The sequence below is a fragment of the Danio aesculapii genome, chromosome 14 (genome assembly GCF_903798145.1).
Source record: "Danio aesculapii chromosome 14, fDanAes4.1, whole genome shotgun sequence".
Classification (NCBI taxonomy): Eukaryota; Metazoa; Chordata; class Actinopteri; order Cypriniformes; family Danionidae; genus Danio; species Danio aesculapii.
Window position 1 is genome coordinate 32438995 of NC_079448.1, and position 21658 is coordinate 32460652.

The 21658-nt window shown below is 34.3% G+C and overlaps 1 protein-coding gene across 1 annotated transcript; it reads left to right on the forward strand.

The window, feature by feature from the left end:
- Positions 1–6351: 6351 nt before the first annotated feature.
- mtmr7a (myotubularin related protein 7a) lies at positions 6352–21454 on the forward strand. The gene is made up of 14 exons (XM_056471927.1): positions 6352–6543; positions 6902–7024; positions 7154–7316; positions 9493–9650; positions 9747–9875; positions 12165–12299; positions 12373–12505; positions 13483–13592; positions 15274–15399; positions 16898–16947; positions 17041–17241; positions 17346–17480; positions 20084–20210; positions 20402–21454. Exons 1-14 carry the CDS (start codon positions 6520–6522, stop codon positions 20759–20761), a joined length of 1974 nt encoding a protein of 657 aa, XP_056327902.1. The 5' UTR covers positions 6352–6519; the 3' UTR covers positions 20762–21454.
- The last annotated feature ends 204 nt before the right edge of the window (positions 21455–21658 follow it).

Below are 21658 nucleotides of genomic sequence, written 5' to 3' on the forward strand. Positions count from 1 at the left end.
ACTTTGTATCCATCTTGTAATGTCTTTTTCTAACATGATACTGCACCATGTGTCACAAAGCTCAAACTGTTTTTCTGAACAGGACAATACTTTGTTGAATTTACAGTATAAAGAAATAAAACCATTTTAAAGTTAAAAAGGTGAGTTTTTAAAACAATAAACGTGAAGATTTTTGTGAATTCTGACAAAAAAAATCTGTATATAATTTTCCTAACTGTAAAATCAGAGCAGGTTGTCTGTTATACATTTAATACCAGATTTTCCATTGTGATAACAAAGGGGTCATTCATAGAATGGTTTTTTTTTCCATTCCATTGCACTTTCCCATTGTTTTGCTTTGACTTTTTTCCACACATGACATGGATCATGAGGTTCAAAAATGTAAAATGTGTGTAGAACTTGCGTTTTCCCTCCCATTCCACTGCTCGGATCTTATGCTAGAAATCCTTTTGAAGGGTTTAGTCAAGACATTTTGGAGCCAAAAAAGTTCCTTTGAATGCACGTTTACATTATCTGCATCAGACATTAAACATGGACAAGGAATCTAGTGTTCACACGTGTCCATTGTTCTTACTCAAAAATGCCCTTCTGAGTTGCATTTAGGCCGTTTAGAATGCAGTACAGATGCTGGATATAGCCAGAGATGTTTGTTGTAGTATATGTTTGTATAAAAAACATTAAAAAGCAGTTGTGTATCTTTAGAACTCTGCAACAGATTTGAGACCCTGCAAAAGAGTCTTACTGCAATTACTTTGCAGAGACAGTCCTCTTCATCAGTTGTGTCCATTTTGTGCCCATTATCTATCTGAACCAGTGGTGTAGTTGGGGCTATACGCACGTATACTCAGTATGCTTTTTTCCACTAGCTGTTTGGGTATTACGACTTCTGAGGATCAATAATTGCGTGTATACTGACTTGTTTTGCTGATTAGACTTCCCTAATTTACGTGTATTCGCATACCCTTTAACTGTATACCAAATTTTTTTAAACTCTCATCTTAATTTGTTTTTCAAAGTCAACTGAATGATGTCTTGCTGAAACATTCAGGTAAAATTATAATACAGCATGGGCAGGTTGGGTGGGTAATAGTACACCACCTTTTTTTTAGGACTACATCTGAACACCAGTGAAAGCAAATGCCACTCTAAATGAATTGGAAAGTAAGAGCCACCACTGCAAACATTCATACACTATCCAGGGAAACAGCAGGGCTGACTCCTTTACTGACATTCAGGGAATGTGGTTTACCGTGTTTGCCAATACTGGCACAGTGTTCAGGCACAAGACAGATCTGATATTAATAAAAGAAATTACTTTAAAACTTTGCAACTTGGTTTAAAATAATACTTCTTAAAACAGATTTTTTGTTGTGAAACTGAACAGCTTTAGGTTGAGTTCACTGTAATGACCTCTAAATTGCATTTAAAAACTACTGAATGAGCCCTGGCGAACATCTCTCAGCGTTGGTCTGAAACACAGAGGCAGTTTTTGGGCATAAAATCAAGTCCAAAGAGCAGATGTATTCATCTGCCAATATAGTCCTACACAACAAAGAGAACAAAACACAAGATGCTTGGAGAAATGAGAAGAAACCTGTTGAACTGTTATTTTCCTAAGGTCAAATTAGGAAAACAACCATTTTTCCCTAAATGAGAAAAGTTTTATATATAATATATAAGGGGTGGTACATTGGCTCAGTGGTTAGCACTGTCGCCTCACAGCAAGAAGGTCGCTGTTAAGTCCAGGCTGAGCCAGTTGGCATTTCTTTGTGGAGTTTGCATGTTCTCCCTATGTTCATGTAGGTTTCCTCCAGGTGTTCCGGTTTCCCCCACAGTCCAAAGACATGCACTATAGGTGAATTGAATAAACTAAAATGTCCTTAGTGTATGAGTCTGTGTTTGAATGAGTGAGTATGGGTGTTTCCCAACACTGGTTTGCACCTGGAAGGGCGTCTGCTGTGCAAAACATATACTGTAATAGTTAGAGTTTCATTCCGCTGTGGCGAACCCAGATTAATAAAGGGACTAAGCCAAAAAGAAAATGAATGAATGAATATTTCTCATTTCAAGATCCCTCTGCAATTTGCAAGGGTCATGTTCATGGTCAATTCATCTAATGTGAAAATATTGGTTCTAATGTCGACACGGCTATCCAGCGCTGCTGAAACTGTTTGTCATAGGGACACTCCGCACCACTTAACAGAGCTGTCACCAGGAAATCTACAAGTCAATTATTAGTGGGAAGACCTGAGGACAGTTGATGGCTACAGATAGGGACACATGGCTGCAAATGGGAAAACTGCTGTGCAATCAGCTTGTGCCATTGTTACAAAACGCATACAGATACAGCTTTTCCTAAAATGAACTGCCCTCTTTCACTCTTTATCTGCAAAAACAAATAACTTTTATGCAATGTACGTCACTTTGTGCTTGCTTTTGTTTTGATGACGCATTAAACAGTAAACACTGGCAGAGTTGTTTAGAGTTCACTAACCTGTTAACCATCCTGTGTTAAAGGGAAACTGACTGAGGAAAATGAACTGAACCCACATCTGTGCACCAGAAGATTTTTAGTCTAGACTTGAGTGATCCTGTGCTGACTCTGCAAAAGTTGGATATCTCGACTGGTTTGTGAGAATTAACATGGTAAACTGATCATCTATGATTTCTCAAAGGAGAGTTTGGTTGAGGTAAGACAACACAAGTTGCTTTTTCCTATGCTTTCTAATGTCATAATATACAGGGAATATGAATATTGCATTGCATGGTGAAGACTGACATACTAACCCAGTATACTACTTAATGCTTCCTTAATCTTATTTATATTGAATACCAATGTGAAGGCTGAAATGATCACCTGTGCGTATATGGTAAGATCTGTTTAATGCTTTCTTTATTACAAAAGTGTTCAAATTGCATAATCCTCTTAAAGACTGTGTTTCTATGAGAAACTGCCTCAAGGTTTATTGGGCTTAGTTGATTTTCTATGCCAACCACACAGAATGAAATTCTTTTTTTATTGTTACAAGGTCAAAAGTATATATATATATATATATATATATATATATATATATATATATATATATATATATATATATATATATATATATATATATATATATATATATATATATATATATATATATATATATATATATATATATATATATATATATATATATATACATATATATATATACATTTGTAGAGTTTTCCATGTTAACTAATAATGTGGAGTCATAAATAATGTCATGAAGAATAAAAGCTAAAGGGTAAGTCCTTGGTTACAGAAACTGGGCCATTAGGTCACAATCAGGCTTTATGGCCATGAGCACTTAAACTCAGGATGCTCCTGCAGGTCTGTTCTTGCCATTACATGTACAGTATAACGTACTATAGGGTAATATTGATGGTATGGTGCTTATTGAGTATAAATGCATATAGGACTGTTAAAATCTGGGACATGGCTGGTTATCAGAGATAATGAGAGAAATGCTTACTAATGCATTAACGTTTTTAGCCACAGGCCTCAAATTCAACAAGCTTTAACAGGAAAAGTAGGAGTTCTTGAAATCCACCAATGTCATTTGTCCTGTGATGTGAAACTTATCATTGTATGTTCAGAGGTGTGTGTTATATTTCATAAATTCATTAACTATTCTTATTTTTGATATAAAGAGGCTTTGTTTATAATTAATTATTCATGCACTGCATATTTTTTTATTTTAATTAAATCACAATCTGTCACTAAAAAGAAATTCAGCAACAAACAAAAACATACAATAAATTTTCAGTATACAAAATTATGTCCCACCCTACATAATTTCTTGTTCGAAAATCCTTATCACTCATCACCGTAGGCCAAAAAAAAAAAAAACATTCACAAGTTTATGATGTGTAAAAAGAGATCTAAAATCAATGCAATACTGATTTGACTTTGGAGTAGCCAGAATAGACAAACACTATAAAAATCACAGTTATGAAATGTTCAACAAGCGGTATTAAATCACATGGTGATTAAATGTGAATTGGTCAGTGGTCAAATCAAAGTACTGAACAAAACTGCAACTGTCCATAAAGGCTCACTGATTAACTCAAAGATTGATATGACGTCACAGCAGTGTCAATATGTATTTTGTGTAGAGAGACCGGAGTCAATAAATGTGGAGAGAGAATTTTGACAGATAAGCTGTCTGTGAATTTATGCCATTATTGGCTGTGAACAACTGAAGTGGAGTTAATTTGGTGAAATAAATCACATTAAAATTCATTACAGAAAGAAAAATAAACAGGTCAAGAAGACAGGACACTAGTCATATAGGCTACATCAATTTAAAATTCTATACTATTAATCAATATTAATTGCTTTCAGTACTTTAAGATGATCAAAACCTTTTAAGCCAAAGCAGTAATGCTAATTTGTGCTCCACAAATGTCTCTGCTTATTCAGTGATGATAGATAATGGTAAACGAACTTGGCCTGCTATCCTTAAAGTAGACTCGACTTGGGCTTCAAGCTGTCACTTTTATATGCACAAGATAATGATTGACACTCCAGAACCTACATCGAAAATATCATTTAAAATGTAGTTTATTCTTAATTAAAATGGTGATAAAAAAGTGGGATAATGTACATCTACCTGTTGTTAAACATCTAAACCCGGTTGTACCAGCAGTGCACAAATTACACCATAGCTTAGTAATGTAAATGGACCATAAGTTACAACTTTTGCATTGCACCATTAGAATTGGCTTCATGTTCTTACAAATCTTCTAGTATGGACTTTATGTTCTCGATTAAACAAGAAAGAACAACTGGTGCAACCCTTCACTGGCACACAACTGGTAAACGCCTTAAAACTAGCACTTCAACACTAGTATATTAGATCAGGCCTGTAGCCGGGGAGGGTTAAGGTGGTTCAAAATACCCAACCCCACTGATAAAGATCCAGAATTTGTCCCATACATGAGCTCATTTGTCCTATTTTGACCTGTATGCCATCATCAATTGTGAAAAATAACTCATCATAGAAGGCTTTAAGACTGAGAAGAATTTGACTTGACGTCATCTTTCACTACTGACCTACTGTATTGTTGTTGGAGAAAACATTATCAAGGGACTTTTATTCTAAATCTTGCACCTTATTCTTGAAAGACAAAATGACCAATAAAAAGGTGTGAAGCACCAAAAGTCCATTTTAAAGTTTATATAAGTAAATTTTAATACTAATTAGGCTATAGTTGTTGTTATTCATGAATTTTCTAATGTGCTTTTTTACAAGAGAGGCTAGAAAAATCTCTAAAGCTCTAAATTATTGTTGTTATTATTATTATTATTATCATGTATATTTTTTTATTATTCAAGTAAATAAATATCATAAATTATAATAAAAGGTATTTAAGCTTAATAAATGCTTAATAAAAGGCTACTTAGCCTTAAAAGGCAGTTTTTAATGTAAAGCTTTAACAGATTTCTTTTGTCCTAATGATATATGATAAAAAGTAATACATATAATTACGGGTTTATTATATTTCTTTATTATAAACCTTTAGGAAAGGTTTTGGTAAATCATTTGTATGGTTATGATGGCCACCCGACAAGCTAATCACAAAATAAAAAGAGCTTAAAATGTCACTAAAATGCAGTACTTAAACTATAAATACTTAACTTCGTAGTTAAATAGATAATGAGGCGAATAACTGCAAAAAAAGGACCACTTTTTGAGAAAAAAGATCTGCTCCTTTCACCAGGCTGGCTACAGGCCTGTAGATAGGTGCGATGGGGCTCTGACTTCTTTGATTAGGAAATACATCTGACATGACTGTACTTTAGTATTGAACTACAGAATGTGCACAAGCATCTACACTTCTTTTACCAAATGCTTTTTAACTGCTGTTTTCTCATTGTAAAAAAAGTTTAGTTGTAGCTCATTTTGTTTTTTGAGAAAATACACAGTGATAACTGCCTCTACACAGCGCACACAGCAGCATGGGGAGCATACGGATGTAAATATCTAACTGAAATTGTATTTTCAAACTTAATTTTTTTCCATAATCAAAAAATAACTTTGCTGTGAGTTTATCCGGGCCTTTTGCACACTCGCACTGTGCAGCTTTCCTGGTGTTCCAAACATTCTGATCTTGAGCTTAAACACATTACTATTAGTTGTGTTATATGTAAGACACCGCAATAAAGATACAATTAATTTGAGTAAATATTTATATATTTCAAAGAGATATGCTTGTTTGGCTGAAATTATACCCTAATGCGCGCACATTACCAAACTCTTCGGCTTTAGGACCCAGCAGCGGCACAGAGACCGTACGGTGAATCATTACAGATGACGGGAGGAGCCATATGTAACCGTATCAACCCGGATTCAAAGCGGCATAGCGTTTCGGATAATACTTGAATTATAATTTTGTTTACACGAACACAAAAACACTCGTTTAGCATGACACTAATACGTGTTTCTGTTCCCTGATAAGCTTCATGCGCCAGAGGAGTGGTGGTCAGAGATGGAGCACATCAGAATGCCAAAGGTAAATGCCCAGCATCATACAATGAATGATACAATGATTCATCACAACAAATCTCTTTTATGCCATGTACCTCAGAACTCAGTGCATTGTGTCCACATGCTTGATAAATATATTATGACATTTTATTCATCAATGAGCTCAGCACAGTCCAATATGAAAACCATATTATTAGGCCTACTTATTGTATGTATTTTAAGAAAAGGTGTAAAAAGCAGACATTTTTGAGTTTTGTTCTTGTGTGTCAACGGTATGCACATGATTCTAGCATACATCAGTATCACTTCAGGCTTGAAGGATTGTTCAATTTGTAGTGCTTCACATATTAATGTGTCTTATTACTTTGTTTTTGTGTCTGCAGGCTGAAAATGTCCGGTTAGTGGACAGAAGTTCCTCTCGGAGAACTCAACTGGGCACACTCTACCTGACAGCAACACACACTATCTTTGTAGGTAAAGGATCTGAGGACCGAAATGAGCTTTGGGTAAGAGGTGTAACACATTATTTTTGATATTTTTTTTCACTAAACATTTGTTCTGTTTTTTTTATTATTATTATTATTTTTAAAATATTCAGTTTTTAAGTACTGACATGGTTTATGTGCATTTCACAGGTCCTGCACAGTTTAGTATGTAACATTGTAAAACGTAAAGCATCACAGAGTGGATACCCTTTATTAATCCACTGCAAGAACTTTCAAGTCATACAGTTTATCATTCCTCAAGAGAGCGACTGGCACAATGTTTACATTTCACTCACACGTCTCTCCAGACCAGGTGAGTCATACATCTATGCATTGTTTGAACAATATGCAGTATCATTGCAGAAAAAATGTATAGTTATACATTTAAAGTGTACCTATAATGCTATTTTACAGTCCACTACAATAATATTATATCATTATTATTTATGATACTCTTTGATTTTTAAAAAAATAACTTTTAGCACCTTTATGTGGATAAGAATTTTGATTGAAGAGAATTTTTGAATGCTATATTTCCATTTCTTGAACAACTAAAATTGCTCAAGGTTAAAACACTTCTTATAGTATGCACTGCAACATCACCTCTTTTGTCGCAATGCAATATTTGAAATAATTCATCCATGGGTTTGGTCTCTAAAAAATACTACTCTTCTCTGATTGGTAAGATGTTCCGTCTTTTGTGATTGGCCAGCACACTTCTGAAATACCCATTACCATATCCGAATTTCAGTTCATAGCACATGGATGCATGATAAGATGGAAACAGTAGAGATGTTCATTCAGAGTGGATGTGATTTGTTTTTTTGGCCTTAGTTCGTGGAGAGACACCTCCTTAGGTTTGTGCAGGGAGTAAAAAATTTAGTTACTGAGTAGGCCAGAAATTATTTTTTTTCTCTTTTGAGACAATCCCTTTAACTTGCCAGTCATTAACAGATACAGTTGAAATCAAATTATAAGCCCCCCTTTTAATTTTTTTCTTTTTTAAATATTTCTCAAATGATGTTTAACAGAGCAAGGAAATTTTCACAGTATGTCTGATAATATTTTTTTATTCTGGAGAAAGTCTTATTTGTTTTATTTCAGCTAGAATTAAATAAGTTTTACATTAAAAAAAAAAACATTTTTAGCTCAATATTATTATTATTAGCCCCTTTAAGCTATATTTTTTCTATAGTATACAGAACAAACCATCATTATACAATAACTTGCTTAATTACCCTAACCTGCCTAGTTAATCTAATTAACCTAGTTAAGCCTTTAAATGTCACTTTAAGCTGTATAAAAGTGTCTTGAAAAATATCTAGTAAAATATTATTTACTGTCATCATGGCAAAAATGAAATAAATCAGTTATTAGTGATGAGTTATTAACACTATTATGTTTAGAAATGTGTTGAAAAAATCTTCTCTCCGTTAAATAGAAATTGGGGGAAAAAATAAGCAGGGGGCTAATAATTCAGGGGGTTTAATAATTCTGACTTCAACAGTATATTGTGCATACACTTCAATTTTCAATTCAATTCAATTCAATTCACCTTTATTTGTCAAAGCAGCTTCACATAAAAGGTCATAGTAAATTGGAACAGTGGAGTTCAGTTTTTAGTGTTTAAATTCAGTTCAGTTTAGCTCAGTTCAGTGTGGTTTAAAAATCACTACTGAGAGTCCAAACACTGAAGAGCAAATCCACATACACAATATGCTCAGTTCGAAAAAATAATAACAAGAGCACATAAACCTTTAAATGCATAAATGTTTCAGAAATCATTATTACATATCTCATAGACTTTATTGGCTCTGGCCTATACTGTATATATAACATTGATGGATCTCTTATTCTTCCAATATTTTAATAGAAATGAAATAATAATTAAATAAAATGAAAATTTGAAACTCCTGAAATTTGGAAGGGTTCAGTTTGAGCAGAGGATTTTACTATCTATATTGACATTCTTAACAAAATTAAGTTTTACTAAGTCACACTAAGTAATGGTGAAACTAATGTCATTCATTAGTTACTAAATTTCTGTTTTACTGATGATAATGAACATTCTTTAGCCTATGCTAATTATGAAATTGATTATGAATAATTATGAATTGAAATGTTTCCTTGTTTTATATCAGAAATTGCACATTTGACTAATTAAATTTAATTGAGTCTTGATCAGAAAACATATTTACCCCATTACATACATCTTCAGCAACCCTATGCACTTCTTTTAAAAAAAAGTATTAGAACATAGAAAAACAATGATCAGCTTTATTAAGCTGAAGAATATTTTAAATGTGTATATCTTACACAAAAAAAGCATGAGGACAAAGGTAGCAAATAATGTTCCTCACTAAGAAACCAATGTATGTGTTTAAGGGTTAATATATTATACTAACCTGGATGTTGTGAACCATGTCATTTAAACCTAAATATGTCCTAAGAAGGACATTGTTGTCATGTTTTCTTTTCCTGTCTTGCAGAAAAATATGAAGAGCTGTATTGTTTTTCCTTTAATCCTACTGTTGACAAGGCTGAATGGCAGCACTCGTGGGACTTTTTAGATCTGAAGGCTGAGTACAGTCGAATGGGACTTCCAAATAAACTTTGGCATGTTACCCCAATCAACCGAGACTACAGAGTTAGTACTGTAAATGACCCAACAAATACCATGTAAACACAATCAGTTGATTATATGGAGGTTTGTTTACATGCATAACTTTTTTTTTTAACACAGGTGTGTGACACTTACCCTTCTGACTTGTTTGTGCCTAAATCCGTCACCCTCCCTGTCATCGTAGGGAGCTCTAAGTTTCGTAGCAGAGGTCGATTTCCCACGTTGTCATACTATTGCAAAGAAAATCATGTGAGTTTGACTTTGCATCTGGCACAGTGTGTCTTCAGTTTTAACAATTATCTGTCCTTTTTAATGAGACTGTGGAGAATTTCGTCCTGTTCTTCATATGTCCTTGCTTGCCAAATATTTTGTCATTCGATTGAGGATGAGAGTTCAAGAACATTGTGTCCTAATACTGTATATAAAACATGCAAATGTGTTCCAGCTTGATCTAACATTAAACCACAACTTGATTTGCAAATAAAATTCACTGTTTTACTCCAGCTTAACAGTAAGTTAAATGTTAAGTGGTGCGTTTAACATGACAAGACACTAAATGTGTCATGCAGCATATGTTTGCTTCATTAAATATGACAATAATGGATACTTTAATGCCAAGGCCAGACCTCTTCTGCACCCTCTTGGGTTCGGCTCTCTGTCAAAAGACATTTCATTTCATTGAGGTCAAATATTCCCCCTCGAGTCTCTGTTTTCTTTTGGACACATGAATTCAAACCACATGGAGAGTTTTGTGTGTGACTTCCACATTAAGATCATGACGGTCAGGCCCACAGGGGTCAGTTATAGTTTAATATCTCCCTCTGTTCATGGTTTGTTAACCCCAAAATATGATTAGAACAGTTTCTAAAAATGTAATACTGCAAGCTCAGAGTTTTAAGAGGCCAGGGCCAAATTCTCATGAATTAGCCATTCCACTGAGACGACAGTGCTGTTTAATTTATTAATCAAGCGTGAAAGGATCAAGCTGGAAATGACTCTGATGATTGCATTTTTCTTGATTGAGCAGCAGTATTTTGTTTGGTTTCATGGGAAGAATGTGATTTAGATATTTTTAAATTATTTTCAAACACACACACACACACACAAACACACACGTTTCAATAGTTACATTTAAAAATAATGCATTTTTGCTAGATTTACCAATATTTTGTCTAGTTTAATTATCTACATTTAACCCTTTTGTGCTGTTCGGGATGTTTTCATCCATTCTGGGGTGATTTTGAGTCTTTATTTTGCCATAACTTTCTCTGTGTTTCATGGCAAGGAAATGGAATGATTAACAAATGAAAAATCTTATTTTGACACATATTTTTGAAAATGCTTTGAAAATTTTCTAAAAGTCAACAATACACTGGGCAAATTTGCTACCTTTTTGTTATGCATGTGGCTGTTTTCCTCATTGACTTCTAATATAATCACATTTTTTGATTGACATTTAGATTTCTTGATTGTTGCTCATTTTCCCTGTGGGGAAGAGATACATTTATTAATTTTTACTGCTGATCATCAGTTGCAGTGCAAAAAAAGCTCTGCGTGAGAGAGTAAGAGAGACCTTTGTGCACTTAACTTGATATGTTTGAGAAAATAAAAAGTAGAACATGCACTACCTGACAAAAGTCTTGTCGATACAAGTTGTAAATGGAACAAATAATAACTTGACTTCTACTTGATCATTTGGAAAAGTGGTAGAAGGAAGAAGTGTTGAACAGCATCCCAATCATCACAAATACTGCAGAAGACCTATTGGAACCCGCATGGATCCAATATTTTCTCAGAAATCAGTCAAGTTTGGTGAAGGAAAACTCATGGTTTGGGGTTACATTACATTCAGTATGGGGCATGAGAGAGATCTGCAGAGTGGATGGCAACATCAAAAGCCTGAACTATCAAGACATTTGTGCTGCACAAACTACAAGAGAGGACAAATTCTTTAGCAGGATAGAGCTCCTTCTCATATTTCAGCATCCACATCAAAGTTTCTGAAAAAAATAAAGGTCAAGGTGCTCCAGGATTGGCCAGCCCATTCATCAGACATGAACATTATTGAGCATGTCTGGGGTGGGATGAAGGAGGAGGCATTGAAGATGAATCCAAAGAATCATGATGAGCTTTGGGAGTCCTGCAAAAACGCATTCTTTGCATTTTTTTTTGATGTCATGGCTTTGCATTTAAAAAAAAATGTGATTATAATGGAAGTCATAGGGGCAAAAACAGCCACAAACATAAAGAAAGGGTAGCCAATTTGAACAGTACACAAGGGTTAAATATATATTTTGTTTGTCTTCATATTAAAAAATGACCTGAAAGTCATTTTCATATACAGGTATGTTCTATACATATATAATCCACATGCATATATTTAGTTATTATTTATTTTATTTCATTCGACTCATATTTATTACTACATAGACTATCTTGTCCTACACTAATCTAAAGAACTACTAGGCAGTTTGTTTTGGTCGCTAGTGCACATAGGCAAACACCTGCTCAAATATTGTCTCATGTTTTGTTTTGTAGGCCACTATATGTCGCAGCAGTCAGCCTCTTTCTGGCTTCAGTGCTCGCTGCCTGGAGGACGAGCAAATGCTGCAGGCCATCATGAAGTCTAATCCTGGCAGCAGATTCATGTATGTTGTGGACACCAGACCCAAGGTCAGTCCGCTTGATATAAATACCAGAAATACGAATGAAAGCCACCATATATGAGAATCCTCTGTGTTTCCAGCTAAACGCTATGGCGAACCGAGCTGCAGGCAAAGGCTATGAAAATGAGGACAACTACTGCAACATTAAATTCCAGTTCATCGGCATTGAAAACATTCACGTGATGAGAAACAGTCAGCAGAAACTCATAGAGGGTAAGCGAAAAGTTTACTTTTCACCATGTGAACCAGTGTGCTTTCTCTCTGCAAAGATCCTTCTGTCAGACCAGCTTGAACCAGTATGAATTTTTTTTTGGGAGAAAACCAAGACTTGGTGTTTTATTGTCTATAATAAAGATATTAGTCTATAATGAAGCAGTAGATTGTACCACAGGAGAGTTCTTGGCATAGCAGATGGTGTAGTAGGGGTGCTTTGAATCCATCTGGCTTTTATTCCTTGCCTATTTTTATTTTGTTGACTCAATGATTGGGGAGCCTTTTCCCCTGATTGAGAAAAAGCAGGGCGTGAGAATGATATCTTCCAGCGTTAAAGAAATAATAGCGGCACTGGGTGTGATAGCATTTTGACCCAGAAAACACTAGGGAGTCATATGGTCGAATAATCATATAGCCGTCCAGCAGAGACTGTTTGAGATCTCATCACAGCTTGCTTGATTCTTCCTAGAAAGCTCTTTTCCTTGAAATGCAGTTCCGCCATCAAGAGCGAGCAGGATTGTCATGTAAGCTTGAGCTCTCATCTGGACTGTTCTCATGGGACGTCACCAGCTCTTATCACACTTGAACTGTTGACATGTCTAAGCTCACAATGTTTATGTTGGTTTGGAGAAGGAATCAACGCCACTTATAGAAATACTATTTTATTTGGTTGTCATAATAAGTAATGAGCCGGAAGACAGGACTGTCATCAAGCCAATTCATCAGAAGTGCATATTTTAAGTAATATAAATAAAGGGGACACTCACAGAGGACACTACAGATTCACATGTTAGTCACTGGCTGTTTTTGCTCAAAGCCAAAGTAAATATTGAGCACTTTAAAGAAGAGGTCTAAAATATTCCTGGTATCAGTTTCCTACTGTAAATTCTTGATAAAGCTACTGGTTTTCATCATAAAGTTAACTTTAGCAGTAAATATGTCTGGATGTTCTCAGAGTGTCTGTTGTCTTTTTACAGTTTCTGCTCTGCGTTCTCCTTCCATGGGAGACTTTCTCTTGGGTCTTGAAAATTCAGACTGGTTGAAGCACATCAGATCAATCATGGAGGCTGGAATCTTCATATCTAAGGTAAAGAAAGGGTCAAAGAGATCAAAGAATAAATCCAAGTGAAATAACACTTGACACAGACCACCCCTCACTCCAATGAATTTTCAGTCATGCTTGCTTGACGTGATAATCATTGAGATTCATTCTTGCGTGTCAAATCAGCATGTTTCTGCAAAAAACTATTCAGTTTAATCAGGTTTAATAAACAATTAAGTTTAAATAACAATTAAGGTTTAATACATTTTTAATTCTGATTTAATTAACAAAATAGTAAATAAATTATACTAAATAAATAAATCTATTAAATAATAAATAAATAAATAATTATTTAATAAACAATTAAGTTTAAATCCTTGGAATAAACAAGATTTCTGTGTCTCAGTTGAAAATGTATTTACCAGATAGAAAACTTGAATATTTAAGACATCAAAGAATAAATCCAAGTGAAATGACACTTTACATAGACCACCCCACCCCATGATGAGTTTTCAGTCATGCTTTCTTGACGTGTGATAACCAATCAGGTTCCTTCTTGCATGTCAAATCAGCACGTTTCTGCAAAAATAATTCAGTTTAATCAGGTTTAATAAACAATTATATTTAAATAACATTCATTCATTCAATTTCTTTTCGGCTTAGTCCCTTTATTAATCTGGGGTCGCCACAGCGGAATGAACCGCCAACTCATCCAACATTTCTTTTATGCAGCGGATGCCCTTCCAGCTGCAACCCATCACTGGGAAACACATACACACTTATTCACACACACATACACTACGGATAATTTAGCCTACTCAATTCACCTGTACAACATGTCTTTGGACTGTGGGGGAAACCGGAGCACCTGGAGGAAACCCACGCGAACACAGGGAGAACATGCAAACTCCACACAGAAACGCCAACTGACCCAGCCGAGGCTCGAACCAGCGACCTTCTTGCTGTGAGCCGACAGCACTTATTTAAATAACAATTAAGGTTTAATGCATTTTTAATTTTGATTTAATAAACAAACTAAGAAATACGGATAAGAAATTAATTAAATATTTAATAAATAAATAAATTCAGGTTTAATAAAAAACCTTGATGAGTTTTCAGTCATGCTTGCATGACATGTGATAACCAATTAGGTTCATTCTTGTTTGTCAAATCCGCATGTTTCTGCAAAAACAATTCAGTTTAATCAGGTTAAATAGACAATTAAGTTTAAAGAACAATTAAGGTTTAATACATTTTTTATTCTGATTTAAACAGAATAATTAATGAACGAATTAATAAATCATTAAATCAATTCAGGTTTAATAAACAGTTAAAAGTTTAAATCCTTGGAATAAATGAGATTTCTCTGTCTCGGTTGAAAATCTATTTACCGGATAGAAAACTTGGAAGTTTATCAAGTGATCAAAGAATAACTTCAAGTGAAATGAGACTTTACACAGACCTCCCCTCGATTAGTTTTCAGACATGCTTGCTTGTCGTGTGATAACCAATAAAGTTCATTCTTGTACAGTGTCACATAAGCACATTTCTGCAACAAAAAAAACCCCAAAAACAATTAGGTTTAATAAACAATTCAATTTAAATGACAATTAAGGTTTAATATTTTTTTATTCAATTTAATTTAATAAACAAAAAGAACGAAGGGCAAGGAAATAATGCTAGTATTCAGCCTCTATATTTTGAACTGATTTCATGTTTCACTCAGGCTGTGGCAGATGAAGGCGTCAGTGTCTTGGTTCATTGTTCTGACGGCTGGGACAGGACGTCTCAGGTGTGCTCTGTGGCCGGTGTTCTTCTGGACCCTTATTACAGGACCATAAAAGGATTGATGGTAAATAACCACATGCTGCACTATAGTAATTTTTCCCCCACCCTTCAAGTCACTGAGTTCACAGTGTAAGAAGATGCATAACTTACTTAAAGGTAAGGATTGACTCTGGCTGGTTCTCTGCTGGAGGGAGACTGCATCTCTGCTGGAGAGGCTTCATTCAATAGCATGGTCTCCGTTTGGAAAATCATTCTTAGAAATTTACCCTCACATGGGGTCAGCATAAAAAGGAGGACATGCTTTCTAGCACAGATTAGTTCTGTCTGGGAAAACCATCTCATTTCCTGATGCTCTGAAACAAGGTGGTATGTGTAGAATGATTCTATTGACCCATTTACAGAGAGGATTTTTGGCACAAGCAATAATAATCAATAAACAAAATTGCTAAATTATGTTTTAAAAGCAGTTGTGCTAACCAACTTGTTTACATTTATTACAAATTATCTACTTTTACTTTATTCTTATGTATTTTAATATTTGAAATGGACTTTTTACTTTTAAACTATTTAATGTTTGGGATTTTAAGGTTTAAAAATGGAAATTTACATCTCAAGATTTAGAATTTGTATTAGAAAAATTTGCCACCGAGATCTGCAACTCACGATTTTCGTTATTTAGTATTTTTTAAATAGTATTTTAGGTATTGTATTATTGTAAAGCATTTTGTTGTAATTTATGATTTATTTTTACTTTTGTAATTGTTAATTACTCAAATGTGTTTATATCTTAAATTTCCAAAATTTTAACTCAAAGTTCTTTAAAGAAAATGCCAGAATTGTAGATAAACTTGCAAACATTACCATTATTATAATTATCTTGTATTCCATGGATTTTACCAACCTAAATTAGGCAGTGATTAAGCTTTATATTTTTCTGGGAACTGTACAATTTTTTAAAGGTTTCTTTGATACATTTAAGGTTAAAATAAACAGCCTTTATATGAAATCTTTCTGAAATAAAAATGGGTCGCTGGTTTAAGTTCTGGGTGGAACTGAAGGCCTTTCTGAATAGAGTTTGCATGTTCTCCCCATATTAGCGTGACCAAAGATGTGGTATAGATGAATTGGATTAACTAAATTGTTCGTAGTGTATGAGTGTGTGTGAATTTGACAGTGTATGGGTGTTTTCTAGTACCGAGTTGCAGCTGGAAGGGCATCTGCTGCCTATACTTATGGTGGAATAGTTGGTGATTCATTCCGCTGTGGTGACCTCTGAAATAGAGGCTAAGCCGAAGGAAAATGAATGAAATTGGCCATGGTGTGTGAATGAGAGAGTGTGTGGGTGTTTTAACAGCACTAAAGTTTGACATCCTATGTATGAAACAATTGTCAGAGTTATTGGTGGTTCATTTCACTGTATAAAGCAGTGAACAAGCACTAGAAATGAGAGTGAGAGAGTCTTTTTACTAATTAAAAAAATAAAGACATTTTTGAATGATAGTAGAAGTAAAACACAGTTTTTTTTATATTTGTATATATTGTATTTTTATTTGCATCTGTAGGTGCTGATTGAGAAAGATTGGGTTTCATTTGGACACAAGTTTTCACACAGGTTGGCCTTCATGTTACAATTTATTTGACCGGTTTTGTTGTGTTATAGATGAGCGTTCTCATTCTTACTGTGTTTTACTCTATGGCTTTTCAGATGCGGTCATCTAGACGGAGAAGCCAAAGAAGTGTCTCCTGTTGTTGACCAGTTCCTGGAATGTGTATGGCAGCTTATGGACCAGTTTCCCTGCGCTTTTGAGTACAATGAGAAGTTTCTAATCAGCATCCACAACCACGTTTACTCCAGCCACTATGGCAACTTCATTTGTAACAGCGAGAAGGAGAGGAAAGATCTGCGGTAACTCTCCTGTTTGTTTAATAATACGATGAAAAGTAGTTTCTGTTTGTTGTGTTGCGAGACATTTGAATCTTTTTTCTGTTTTTCTGTTATTTTTTCTGTAGCATCAAAGAGAAAACTCACTCCATATGGCCTTATTTGATGGAGAACAAGCTGGACTTCATGAACCCTCTGTTCAAACCTGATCAAATCCAGAATCAGGGAATTTTAAGGCCTAGCACTGCCCCCTACTGTTTTAAGTATGTCAGAACATCTCTTCCTCTGTGTAAACTGTTGCTGCGTCTCTAATTCATGTATACTATGCCCTAAAATTATGTCCTTTTTTAATAAAGAAAAAGTATACACTTTTGAGTGTGTATACAAGCTTTGGGACATACTACTTCCTTGTTAACAGATAATTATATTGCTTAGTTACATACCATGTCAATCATCTTGACACATCATCCACATTTCTTTCATATTTAATTACCTACATTATTGAAGAAGCAGCAGCAGCAGGATAATCTGCCATTCGCAAGTTCATGCAGAGAAATCTCCTCAGGTCTTTGGGTGAAACATTTTGGTTATACATACAGAAATTAATGTCCAAACATATACTATCAAAATAAGTTTATATTGTTCTTGCAGATGAAATATAACACATAAACGTGGTTAATTATGTTCCAATTGGCTAGATATTTATTAACAGTCAATCAAACAACTTTACAGAAGCCTCTCTACTTGACGGTTTGTCTCGTGTGTCCATCATGTTTGTAGTTTGTTTACACTTTTTACCCGAGTATGTAGTTCTAGTCAAATTCACGTCCAACTTGCAATGTATTGTGGGCAGTATTAGCGGTTAGAGTATGGATGCTTCTACACTTCAAATTTTTACCGGAAATAGTAAATCATCCAGGAACCTTTGGCATACTCTTTTCAGCATACTATGTTTTGGGACATACTAGTTCTTTTTCAAATACTATTTAGGATGGATAGTATGCAAATTGGGACACAGCAATACTCTTTTCAGCATACTTTGGTTTGGGACATACTAATTCCATTTTTGAATATTATTTAGGATGGATAGTATGTGAATTTGGACACAGCAATACTCTTTTCAGCATACTGTGGTTTGGGACATGCCAATTCTATTTTTGAATACTATTTAGGATGGATAGTATGTGAATTGGGACACAGCAATACTATTTTCAGCATACTATGGTTTGGGACATGCAAATTCTATTTTTGAATATTATTTAGGATGGATAGTATGTGAATTGGGACACAGCAATACTATTTTCAGCATACTATGGTTTGGGACATGCAAATTCTATTTTTGAATACTATTTAGGATGGATAGTATGTGAATTGGGACACAGCAATACTCTTTTAAGCTTAATTCTATTTTTGAATACTATTTAGGATGTATAGTATGTGAATTGGGACACAGCTCTATGGTATGTTTTGGTTTGCTATAAATTTAATCTGATAGTACATGTTTAGGTAACACTTTGTTTTGATCTTCCCTATCAGGAACACAAGTAATTTCAATTCACTTTTGTTTTCAAAAATAAAAAGTGAATCTTTTGGTAAAGAATGATTCTTTAAATATATATATATATATATATATATATATATATATATATATATATATATATATATATATATATATATATATATATATATATATATATATATATATATATATATTACCATGCTAGTAGAACAGTGTTTAGTTAAATTAACCAACAAAAAAACATTTATTTTATGGAAAACATATAGATTAAAACTAGAGAAGAACAGTGATTCTAGCACAAAGTTTACAGCTAAAAATGCTGAAGGTTGCAGCTAGGGCTGCACAATATTGAAAAAAATCTAACATTGCTATATTTTGTTATTCTGCAATATATATTGAGATATAAATACAATTTCACCAGATGACTTGAATATCTCTATTTTGAGAGAATTAATCATTTTAGACTGATTGGGATGATTCTGTGGAGAAGAGCATTTGCATTGAATCTAATAAACTGTCTACAAGCATAGATCAATACAACAACAAAAACAAATATGAAATTGAAATTAACAATGTTTTATCGTTTTCCGAGTCTAACAGTATTCAGGTACAGTAATTGAATAATAAAAAAATAAATCTTATCCATTAATGCTTTTAAAATCATTAGTCACAGGCCTCAAAAACACATGAAAATGAAAAATGATAATCCAGGCTAAACATTGCACATCCTGCAATGTGAGTATTGTAAATTATCACATTGCAATATCAATGCACATCCTGCAATGTGAGCATTGTAAATGATCACATTGCAATATCAATGCTGAAACAATATATTGTACAGCCCTAGTTACAGCAGTCAAAAATTAGTAAGTTGCCCTTGGGTCAGCACTTAGACCTTCATCTGGGCATGCTGCAGTAGGTTTTAGCCACTTTTTAGCTCACCATCTTGCAATGTTTGGCTGCTGGTTAAACGGCGTTTGTTAGATAATTAAATGAGGTAACACCAATTAACATCAATAACTGAATATGAAAATGTTTTGTAATTTTGATTAGTTATTTTTTAATGTCACTGATGTTATTTGTTCTTTGCTTCAAAATAAATATAACTCTTGAAATATGCTTAAAAATAACTGCCTTTAACTCATGTTTCGAAATCGTCAAATGTGACTTATCAGTGACCTTGAAATGTGAGAAATTATAGATTTGTTTGTATTTATATACTTAATAATAGATCTCCCCTGTAGTTGCAAAGTTAGTTGTAGTCAGCATAACATCTACTGTAAATGGGGGGCATGCAGTTCATAATGCAGTGCTATTTATGTCTGTTTGTTGTGTCTCTGAGTTTAGATACTGGAGGAGGTTGTATAATCGATTTGACCGAGAGTTGCACCCACGTCAGTCTGAACTGGATTGTCTGATGGTAGTAAAAGACGAAACACAGCAACTAGAAGAAGAGCTGGCTCTCTATGAGCAGGTTAGATATTGTTTTTGTATTTTACACAGAGATGATAATGGTTTAGTTTTCATTTCACTTTAAAAGCTGCATTAAAATGTTAGCATTTTCTCTCAATAACCCTACTTTTGAACAACCGTTGGATCAAGATGCATGTGGAATTTTTCCTTTGCATTGATAGTTATGCAATTGAATGTTTTTTTTTCTTGCAGAAACTGGCTGTTCTAGATAAGGAGCGTGCAAAAATTCTTTACATGCAAAAGGGTGTGTTAGAGAGCAGGCAGGCTCTTTGGTCGGTACCTTTAGATGCAAGTCTGGCCAATACACCTCAGGATTACATGGGTGGTGTTATAGGTGGTGCTCCCAATGTTTTCACCTCACAGCAAGGAGAGAAAGACAGCACAGAGTTTAGCCTGTTTGGAGACAAACCAAAAAGTTCAGATGCTGAAAATAGCGACCAGGAATCGGGAGTAGCAGATTTCAGCTGCCATTCTTCTGGCGAAGAGTCTTTGCAAAGTGAGGACAGTGTGAAAGATCCAGACTCAGACGAGACTGGACACGACAGAGCCTGAACAAATGCAAGTCTGCAAAAAGCGAACACTAATGTGTCTAATGTATGAGTGAAAGAAGGGAGTGGGAATTTTTTAATTATGCAAAGATATTGGACCATCTGGATTATGTGCCTCATGTCATGTGTTTGGCACTACAGAAGCATGTCTGTCTAATTGTGTATTACGGGTGCCCCATATAAAGTGTGATGTTTTATTCTAATATATATTTATAATTTCTCATTAGCATGGAATATTTCAAACATTAAACACTTGTGTGCAATAAATTATCTCATCATAATTTTTATTTCTTTTTTTTTTTGCACTTTATGCACTTGAAAATATCCAAAACGTGTAAAAGTTATGTTTTTTGTGTGAAATGAATGTGATATTTCTATCTTCAAGTCTGCTTTAAGTAACTTATTTACAGGGATTTGTTCTTTAGCAGATCCAAAACTAAGAGCTTGGTACATATTGTCAAAAACAAACTCAAAGAGCCAAAAGAAAATGACCAAACAATAATCACTATTGTGATTGATATTAATGATACTTAATAAATCAGGCTTTTGGTGGTTAATGGAATTTATGGTATAATGTACTCATTTTGAAGGATTAATGGAGACAGTTCACAGATTACAGCGAATAATACTTTAACTTATTTACATGTCTCTCCCAGCTGTGTGATGTTGATGTCCATACAAATAAAAATTCAATTTAAAAGAAACATTTTTGATGCTCATCAATTGAAACTTGAAAAGAAGATGGATGGATGGATGGATGGATGGATGGATGGATGGATGGATGGATGGTTAGTAAGTAAGTAGGAATGGGCCTGTATATAATTCTGATGGTATGATAACCTTGGATAAAAATTTCACCGTATTGTGATTACTGCTCTAAAATACATTCTTTTTAAATGTC